The sequence below is a fragment of the Bombina bombina genome, chromosome 3, assembly GCF_027579735.1.
Source record: "Bombina bombina isolate aBomBom1 chromosome 3, aBomBom1.pri, whole genome shotgun sequence".
NCBI lineage: Eukaryota > Metazoa > Chordata > Amphibia > Anura > Bombinatoridae > Bombina > Bombina bombina.
The window spans coordinates 252,211,858-252,223,170 of NC_069501.1; the positions used below are offsets into that span (position 1 = coordinate 252,211,858).

At 35.7% G+C, this 11,313-nt stretch overlaps 1 protein-coding gene across 1 annotated transcript in view; it reads left to right on the forward strand.

Moving 5' to 3' along the window:
* MYL10 (myosin light chain 10) overlaps nt 1-11,313 on the forward strand; it is a 119,822-nt gene that overhangs the window by 49,746 nt on the left and 58,763 nt on the right. Inside the window, exons 2-3 of the mRNA XM_053706262.1 lie at nt 3,399-3,488; nt 4,800-4,875. Coding sequence (XP_053562237.1) covers nt 3,399-3,488; nt 4,800-4,875 — 166 coding nt within the window. The remainder of the gene's footprint in view (nt 1-3,398; nt 3,489-4,799; nt 4,876-11,313) is intronic.

Consider the following 11,313-nt stretch of genomic DNA (forward strand, 5'->3'; position numbering starts at 1 on the left):
GTACGCCCAGGAGTAACCACCTCATGCTCACGAGTATGGCACAGTGTAACTTTATGTACTTGAGGTTAACAACTGGCTCAGTTATCTTGTCTAAGTAACCTTAGCTCAGGTATAGTTCCATCTCTGGAAATGAGTGATCTAAATAAATTAAAATACCTGGGTTTCATGTAACATTATCTTTTTATATATATATATATGAGGTATACTTTATTTTAATATATACATGTATTTAGTTATTCTTTTATTCTAACCCTAACACTTCATTTCTCAAGTCATGCAAATGTTTTATAGCTCTGTTATGTGTTGCACACGCACTGTCAATAGTGCTCCACTTATAATCTGGGCCATAATTTTATTTAAAATGGTTTATTCAAAGCTATTTGTTTTGATATTGAAACTAACAGTAAGGGGCAAATGCCGCTGTCTGTTGCTGGTTCACTCATGCAAGCCTGTAACTGATATTTATAAAGCAGAAGTTAAACTACTGCTTCATAAGCCCTCTCCACCACCTCAGAGGTAACAGATAAAAATCACCCCAGACTTAACTCATAAGCAACCAATTGCACAAGAGCAGGGAGCAGTGATGCACGTGCATCCACTTGTACAATAAATCTGGTCAGCAAATGCTGCCTGCAAGTTGCTGACACCAGCAGAATAATTCACTACCTGTGAACCTTGTCCATACAGACAACGATAAATCTGCCCCTAAGTGTATGTTTGATCACAGCTGGTCTGTGGGATAGAGTCTCACTGGCTGAATAAGGATATCTCACACAGCATAAGTGGTGGACCAAAAAAACACATTATTTTTTCCAAAAAAAAACTAAAAAGATTTTTAAATCACCTCTGTTAGATTTAACAAGTTTCAAAATTTATGTTAAAGGGACAGTCTAGTCAAAATTAAACTTTTATGACTCAGATAGGGCATGCAATTTTAAACAACTTTCCAATTCTCTTTTATCATCAAATTTGCTTTGTTCTCTTGGTATTCTTTTTTGAAAGCTAAACTAGGTAGGCTCATATGCTAATTTTGAATCCCTTTCGTCGCTTATCTCAAAGCATTTGACAGTTTTTCACAGCTATAGGGCGTTAGTTCATGTGTGCCGTGGAGTTACTTATGAGAGGGCACTGACTGGCCAAAATGCAAATCTGCCAAAAGAACTGAAATAAGGGGACAGTCTACAGAGGCTTAGATACAAGGTAATCCCAGAGGTAAAAAGTATATTAATACAACAGTGTTGTTTATACAAAACTGGGGAATGGGTAATAAAGGGATTATTTATCTTTTTAAACAATACAAATTCTGAAGTAGACCGTCCCTTTAATGTCAAATTTAACTTCCTATGTTTAAGTTAAATCTCTTCCCTTAGACACCTTAACAATTATAAAATGTAAGCTACGTAAGTATCTAATAAGCTATAAAATGTAAGCTACGTAAGTACCAGCAATATTCTTGTCACACTCCCTCTTCCAGAGATTAAGGAAAGCCATTCAGGCTCCAGGTTGGCATGAAAATAAAAGTCACACCCACATCAATCATTATTTTTCTTAATAGGTATTGTAGGTTCACACATCTAATGCATTTATTTAATAAAACATGTTCTTTAATTTCAAACAGTTAAACTATGAATTAAAATATTATACGTTCTTAATTCAGTGATGCAGTTAATTCAGGGCACCTTTAATCTGTTTTTTTTCCTTCACATTTTTTTATAAATACAGTCAGCTCTTTTATTTACTTCCTTCCTCAATTATGTTTTTTATGTGATGAAAAAATAATTACGGAACACAGATTAAATTATAGTTCTTTAGAAAAGTAATTATGGATTCAGAAAAGTATATCTATGTATTGAGTTTTATATTGCTGCATAATTACTTTATTATTAAAAAAAAAAGGTTTAAAGTATTAGCAATGCCAGATGAAATCATGATTTTAAGATTTAAATGAATATGTGTTAATAATGATTTGGAATATTTGCACGCAAAAAATGAAAAATGAAAACTCTATTTATACTTTGACGAAAGCCCTTTTGTGTTCTTTTTAGCTTCAGTATCGAAAAATTGCAACCCAATTTATATTTTACTTTATTATTTATTCAGGTACAAACCTTTCATGGCCTGTATTGTTTAAAGGGACAGTAAAGTCAAAATTAAATTTCAAAAGAACGGAGAGAGCATGATATTTTAAGCAACTTTCCTTTTTTACTTTTATTACCAATTTTGCATAGTGTTCTTGGTAATCCTAGCTGAGCTCAGAAATGTTCACGTCTTTAGCCATCTTGCAGCAGTGTTTGAAACAATATTTATAGCAATGTTACACATTGTTGCAAAAACTGCTGCTATAAAATGCTAAAGACCCTGCAAACACCTAAGCGCCTGTCAGCCAACATAGCTTTACAAAGGATACCAAAAAAACAAAGCAAATGTTACAATAGAAGTAAATTGGTAAGTTGTAAAGTGGCATTTACTCTCTATACCATTAACGTTTCATTTTAACTTTACTGTCCCTTTAATATACTTTTATGCACATAAGCTGTTCACCTGGATAAACAGAATAATTAGCTGGTAAGCTGACAATTATTAATTTATTATAATTACTGGTGTAAAACACAGTAAAAATGACAATAAATAATTCATACACATTTAGGGGTCAATTTATCAAGTTTGCCGGAAACAGAAGTTATGAAGCAGCGGTATAAAGACCGCTGCTCCATAACCTGTCTGCCTGCTCTGAGGCGGCGGACAGAAATCAACCCGATCGAATACGATGGGGTTGATTGACACCCCCTGCTAGCGGCCGATTGGCCATAAATTTGCAGGGGGCGGCATTGCACCAGCAGATCACAAGAACTGCTGGTGCAATGATAAATGCCGACAGCGTGTGCAGCAGACATGATACTCTACATTGTATCATGTCCGTCCGCACTTTAATAAATATACCCCTTAATGTATATTTATGAATATTAGGGCTGTACAACTCATCGCGGTATGAGGTTATGCAATATCTGAATCGCAAGAGGCTGCAATTTTTTTTATCAAAAGACAAAAACAATAAACAGTCCGAAAGAGCTTCCTTAACAAGGCTCGTCAGTCACAGCCCAGCCAAGCAGTACTAACCACTCCTCCAGAGGGGTGGACCAAGAACCGTCACATGAGTGTCACAGCAGGTAACTCTTGTCTCTGGCCTATTCACTCTGCAGTGCAAACTGCAAGGGAGACAAGTCGCTGTTTTGGACAGTTAAATACATTATTCAATGCAAAATTTATGTTTAAAAAATATTTTAATAAAATTGCAATTAAAATCACAATATTTCATCCAATAATTGTGGTATCTTTATTTTTCTATTTTCTATATATATCTACAATGGTGCTAGTGATGGTTTTATTTTAAATTTTAGTCTCCCAAAAAGGCAAAGAAGAAGGCAGAAGGAGCCAGCTCTAATGTATTTTCCATGTTTGATCAAAGTCAGATACAGGAATTTAAAGAGGTAAGTAGTATTGTTCATGAATGAATATTTTCAGGCTCTGCTATAATGCACTGCACATGCTTTGAAGGTCTTAACAGTGTTTTTGAAAAACACCTTGTACAATGAAATGCCATAAAATTATAACCATTAGATGTGATATTTAGACAAATCTAATACATTCACTGACTTGTGTAGTGTTTCCAGTCCCTGTCAGTGAGGCAGGAGAGCATTCCATGAAATGCAGAACCCTGATATTCCTATAAGCTGTACAGTGATTGGCTGATATGTACAGCAGATGATTTGTCCCTAATTGGTCACAGCAAAAGAAATACGATAAATAATTTTCAAGAGTTTTTTTCTAGGTTTGTGTTTCGTACCTGCAAAACAGCACACAATTACAGTTGTTTTTAAGCTATTTATTTGGCAGGCATATATTTTGTAATACTGTAAACTTTTCTGATGTGTAATGAAAAAATAAATTAAGATGTTTACAATACTGGCATTTGTATGTATTTAAGCCACTGCTGAACTAGACTAGGAAAAGCACACTAATCACCTCGTATTTATATAACATATATAACAATTATGCTTGTCCCACACTCCCTAGGAGGCCAAAAAGGAAAAATCCTGCAAATCAAGTTGCTGCCTTATGCAATTTGCAGCATTTTGAAAACGTAGCTTACAGATTTTACAATTTGGCCTCTCTAGTGCGCTTGGGACCAATTACAAATTTTACACAAACTCAAGAGGTGTTTAATGTCCCTAAATGACATTAAGTTTAAAATGTAATTTCCCATGAAGGCCTAGATTACATGTGGAGCCTTATCGTTATTGAAAGTAGTACAACTACAATCCCAATCATTTTACCACTAGAACACAAATTACAAGTCACAAGTTAAACAAACAAAACTATTTCCAGACATTTTACAAAGCAACGTAAACAAAACTTATTGATGCCATTTTAGATTACTTAGCATAGAGTGATCTCGATTCATTAAGGACATAATCATTTAACTATATTAGTCATGAATTTAGACTATTCATTTGTGAGTTAACATTGTCTAGGTTTGCTTTCGCTGGATACGTTCCAGCAACATGTTGTGCAAAGTATTAATTTGGTTGAGAGAACTTTTAGTGGGTTGATTGTATTTTAATTAAATCTCTTGTCAGGCTATATTAGCAAGCAAAAAATTCTTAATTCACTGTGGCTTTGTTTGTTGCTTACTTTTAACTGAAAGTGAAATATGTCATAGGCTGTAAGAGAAGATCACAGAGGATGGTGGATCTAACAGACCTGAAAAAGCTAATGCTTTGCTGTTTTTCTGTCACTAGGCTTTTACCATCATGGACCAGAACAGAGATGGCTTCATTGATAAAGGAGACTTGAGAGACACATTTGCTGCTCTGGGTAAAAAAAAAGATATCTAAATCAGAATCACATGCTCAAATATGTAGGAAACTATTATACTTAACCCAAAGCCGTGCAAGTCAAAGGATATCTGTCAAACTCATTGAGCCAAAAGAAAGTCTGCCAACCTGATTTAATGATCCTTTTGTTTACAAACGTGAAGTCCTTCCTCTGTATACTTCCATGCATTTATTTTAGCACAAGGTTTTTATCATGCAAATAAATTCCTAGGTAAATTATAAAATGCATTGGTAAGCATAAAAACTGCACTTTAGAACATGCTATGTATAATTAATATTTATGATAAACAGGTAACATGGCATATATGATAAGCTTTGGTTAAACAAATATTTAAAAAAGGGGCAGTTAACCTTGAGATTTTTATATAAAAATGTTTAGAGATACATAAAGAATCAAATTTGCAATATATTTAAAAAAAAATTATTTTGCCCCCTTTTCAAGTAATTTAGCAGTTTCTAATTCTCTGAACTTGACATGCAACCTGCTACATATCTCTCACTAATTGTCTTTACCAGATAACAAATGAAAAACAATGTATTTTATACTAACTTTATGACAGTGGCTAGCCTTGTTGTCTGTACACTAAAGCTCAGATTGGTTGCTCCAAATAAGGCAAATGGTGGGTGGAGTTTTGCTACTGAAAATTAATTGCAGTAAAATGGATGTTAATTTGTTTTAAATCAGTTAATACTTGGCCAATGTTATTCTATAGCAACACAGCAGAAATGCATTGTAAATACAAGGGTCCCTATTTATTATGGTGCGAGCGGACATGATCCGATATAGCGGATCATGTCTGCTGCACATCGATAAATGCAGACAGCATACCTTGTCGGCATTTATCATTGCACCAGAAGTTCTTGTGAACTGCTGGTGCAATGCCCCCCCCCTGCAGATTTGCGGCCAGTTGGCCGCTAGCAGGGGGTGTCAATCAACCCGATCGTATTTCTGTCCTCCGCCTCAGAGCAGGCGGACAGATTATGGAGCAGCAGTCTTTAGACCGCTGCTTCATAACTTCTGTTTCCGGTGACCCAAAATGGGGCATCAAGCTCCATACTGAGCTTTATAAATATGTCCCAAGGTGTTTACTGTCCTTTTAAGTCAAATTAAGGAAACAATTTAATTACATTGAGTAGATTATTTAGGGGAGCTATGGGCAACTAATATTAGTCTAAAGGCTCCATATGAGGACCAAAAGTTTTCAAAAAGACACAAGGTTCTATCATAGCTCTTCCAGAGGTATTTATTTGTATGGTGCGGGGGAGTGAATAAGGGAAAGGAAGTGAATATAAATACATGATTTTTTTTTGTAGTAAAGAAGAGAATGTTATATCTAAGATAAAATAGTACATTTTGTTTTGTTCTAATGGAGAGGCTTAAGTAAGACCTTGACTTCTATTTGCCCATCAGGGGTTTAAGGATAAATGAAGATGTTACAATTAATAGTAATGTTCACACGAAAAACAACTAACAGTATAAAAAACACTGTTACATAAGATACTACAAATAAGGGCTACACTACGAGGGGTCTGCCAACTGTGGCGTGCAAGTGATATGGGGTACTTCTCAGTTCTTTTAGCGATGGAAATAGAGTGTATTGGGTTAGCGTGACTTCAAACTTTGCGTAAAGGGAAGTGTGTTAAAAAAGTTAGATTTATATTAACACTTTCTGATAAAAAATATTTTTACAAATGCATTAAAAAGTTATAAGGGCTCAAAGATATGAGGTTTTAGGTGTTAGACAAAAAGGCAGGGAAAGGGTTTTAGATACATGCATACACAAGTCTAAGTATGTGTGTGTGTGTGTATATATTGTAATGAGTGATGGAGTATTGGATATTTATATAGCTTGATTTAGAAGAATTGAGAGCGTTGATAGCAACTGTGAGGAAGCGGTAGTTCAGGTTTCTGGTGTATAGAATACCCATGCGGGCTTAGACAAGTTTACTCGGCAAACAATCAGGCTGTTAAATCCGATGAGACAAGCTGAGCGTGGAACACAGTATGCTCTACGAAAATTAACAGCAGGTGGAAATGGCAACACAAGTTTAAAAACAAAATTAAATGACATCAATGAAAGTATCAACTCCAATTATAGGAATATTGAGCAGGAGATCAAAAGAGTACTAATGAAAACTCTAGACTTTAACCCAAGCTGTATCAACCAATATGCAGCTTGCTTAATTCAGCACACACTTTGCACTGCATGCAAAATACTAAGCAACGAGGTAAGAGTTCTCTGGCCTTTTATTTGGGTGGAGAAAAAAACGAAGTATCAACCCCTATTTAAAGAGACCAGTGAATATGATAAAACCCCTTTCTCAGAAACCCCTCCGGGTTCAAGGGAGTATGCCTGTCAGTGTGTTCTTCTGTGTAATAGAGAAACCAAATGAATCTGCTGAAGGTTGGGTGGTTGTTCCCATGAATCCTCTTCAAGGGTATATCCTTTCCAATGTACAAGATATTGTAATACACCATTCTTTTTCCTAGAGTCAAATATCTGTGCAAACTTCATATTCCTGTTGATCCAAGGCTACCGGAGGAGAATCCTGATTACATGCTTCTGAGATTTTTATAGGGTTTTTAATAAAGAAACATGAAAGGTGGGGATGAATACGAAAAGTATGCGGTAAAATGAGGGTGACCTGCATTTTGATTAATTATTTTGATATTTCATAAGGTCCATAAACAAACTACTGAAGTTTATTAGATGGGGTACGAAGTCTCAGATGTTTTGTTGAAAGCCAGACTTTGTCTCCGATCCTGTATTCTGGAGCATTACAACTATAGAGATTGTAGAAATGTTTTTGGTTAAACTGAGCTTCAGTGATGTTGTTCTTCAGAAGTTGCAATGTTTGAGAGAAAGAATTCAGGAGATCTTCTACCATTGGTGAGCTTGAATGAAGATGTGGGAATAGATAGAATGTTGGATTATAACCATAGTTGGTGTAGAATGGTGAATATTTAGTAGAATAATTATTTGAGTTAATTGAGCGAATTCTGCAATATGTAATGAGTGATGGAGTATAGTTATGTAGTGTTGGATATTTATATAGCTTGATTTAGAAGAATTGAGAGCGTTGATAGCAACTGTGAGGAAGAGGTAGTTCAGGTTCTCGGTGTATAGGAATACCCATGCGGCTTAGACAAGTTGTACTCGGCAAGCAATCAGGCTGTTAAATCTGATGAGACAAGCTGAGCTTGACCCAGCGGCGGAATGCGGAAGTGGAACACAGAATCCTCTACGAAAATTAAGAGCAGGTAGAAATTGCAACACAAGTTACAAAATGAAATTAAATGAAATAAATGAAAGTATCAACTCCAATTATAGGAATTTTGAGCAGGAGATCAAAAGAGTACTTAGGAAAACTCTAGATTTCTACCAGAGCTGTATCAACTAATACGCAGCTTGGCTTAATTCAGCACACACTTTGTACTGCATGCAAAATACTAAGCAATGAGGTAAGAGTTCTCTGGCCTTTTATTTGGTGGAGAGAAAGGAAATATCAACCCCTACTTAAAGAGACTGTGTATATGACATATATATATATATATATATATATATATATATGTTTATTTGTGGGTATATATGTATTTGTGTATTTATATTTGTATATAAGTATTTAAAGACATATATACACATATAAACACATACATACATATTCATACATATTTGAGAAATAGTGCTCCATGCACAATCTAGCCCTAAATTGGCCTGTGTGATAAAAACTCCTTGTCTGGTAGCCAATGAATTAACAGGATCAATGCCATGCTAAAGAATGTCCAAATTCACTGTCACATGCGATTAATATATGTGACACTGATCCAAGGGATTAATATTTGCCAGAGAAGTGACTGTTATGTAGAACTTTGTATTAAAATTAGTTCTGTAATCATTAGAGATTTACATACGGACTTCAAATAGGGGGTCTTACAATTTATTTATCCATGGTCCCCTATAGTATAACTAATAACTGGTGTTATGGACCACCAGTCAGGCACTAAATGCTGGATTTTAGTCATACAGGAGTTGTATGTTCTTTTAACATTGAAAGATAGGTTCTTATAATTGTTCTCATAATCATTTTGAATCCTATAATGCAATATTTTTGGTAATATTTAATGTCTATATTAGCTGTTCCCATTGAAAATAACGGTAACATATCCTAATCCAATATTTGTCTGAACCAAATGCCTGTGTGGACAAAATTTGGCCAAACTAAATGCTTGAGAAAATCTAAAAAAAATCTTTGGGACAAAACAAATTCTTCACCTATACACATGTCTTCTAATCATAGACAAAGACGAATGTACCATTATATCATACTTGATTATAAGGACCCTACTAACTTCTAACAAAAATGACAGCTAACACTCAGCCAGATTATGAGTTTTGAGCGCTATAGGGAAATTAACGACTGCCACAAAAGTTTACAAAAAGCAGGCTTGCGCGGGCGATATGGTGGAATACAAGTTTACAAAAAGCAGGCTTGCGCGGGAGATATGGTGGCATTGAGCTCCATGCTTCACCCAAATACAAGCACTGCTTTGACGTGCTCGTGCACGATTTCCCCATAGACATCAATGGGGACAGCCGGCAAAAAAAAGCCTAACACCTGCGATCAAGGAAACAAAAGCTCCGTAATGCAGCCCCATTGATGTCTATGGGGAAAGAAAAAGATATGTTTAAACCTAACACCCTAACATAAAAACCACATCTAAACACCCCTAATCTGCTGCCCATAACATCGCCGCCACCTACAAAAAACTATTAACCCCTAATCTGCCACTCCCGATATCGCCGCCACCTAAATACACTTATTAACCCCTAATCTGCCGCCCTTAACATCGCCGCCACCTACATTATAGTTATTAACCCCTAATCTGCTGCCCCCAATGTCACCACCACTATACTAAAGTTATTAACTCCTAAATCTTTGGCCTCCAACATCACTAACACTAAATAAACCTATTAACCCCTTAACCTAACCCTAACGTAACCCTAACCCTAAGCATAACTCTAACCCTAATGTAACCCTAACCCTAACACCCCCTAACTTAAATATAATTAAAATAAATCTAAATAAAACTTACTATTATTACCTAAATAATACCTATTTAAAACTAAATACTTACCTATAAAATAAAACCTAAGATAGCTACAAAATAACTAATAGTTATATTGTATCTATCTTAGGTTTTATTTTTATTTCACAGGCAAGTTTGTATTTATTTTAACTAGGTATACTAGTTAGTAAATAGTTATTAACTATTTACTAACTACCTAGCTTAAATAAATACAGAGTTACCTGTAAAATAAAACCTAACCTTCTTTTCACTAAAAACTAACATTACAATAAAATAAAATTAATTAAATTATTAAAATACAATTTTCTAAATTACAAAAAATCCCCCACTAAATTACACAAAATAAAAAACGAAATTATCAAAAATAAAAATGAATTACTCCAAACTAATAGTCCTATCAAAATAAAAAAGTCTCCCCCGAAATAAACCCCCTTCCCAGCCTACACTAAACTGCCAATGGCTCTTAAAAGGGCCTTTTGCGGGGCATTGCCCCAAAGAAATCAGCTCTTTTACCTGTTTAAAAAATACAAACAACCCCCCAACAGTAAAACCTACCACCCACACAACCAAACCCCCCAAATAAAAACCTATCTAAATAAACCTAAGCTAACCATTGCCCTGAAAAGGGCATTTGGATGGGCATTGTCCTTAAAAGGACTTTTAGCTCTTTTATTGCCCAAACCCTAAGCTAAAAATAAAACCCACCCAATAAACCCTTAAAAAAACCTAACACTAACCCCCGACGATCCATTTACAGTTTTCGAAGACCGGACATCCTTCCTCATCCAGGCGGCAGAAGTCTTCATCCAAGCAGGCAGAAGTCCTCATCGAAGCCAGCAGAAGTCTTCATCCAAGCGGGCCAAAGTCCTTATCGAAGTCGGCAGAAGTCTTCATCCAACCGGGCAGAAGTCTTCATCCAGATGGCATCTTCTATCTTCATCCATCCGGCGCGGAGCGGGTCCATCTTCAAGACATCCGGCGTGGAGCATCCTCTTCTTCCGATGGTCAACGTAGAATGAAGTTTCCCTTTAAGGTACGTCATCCAAGATGGCGTCCCTTACATTCCGATTGGCTGATAGAATTCTATCAGCCAACAGGAATTAAAGGGGAAAAATCCTATTAACTGTTGCAATCAGCCAATAGGATTTATCTTTCATCATATTGGCTGATCCAATCAGCCAATATGATTGAGCTCAATCCTATTGGCTGATTGCAACAGCCAATATGATTTTTTCCCCTTTAATTCCTATTGGCTGAATTCTATCAGCCAACCGGAATGCGAGGGACACCATCTTGAGGATGACGTACCTTAAAGGGAAACTTAATTCT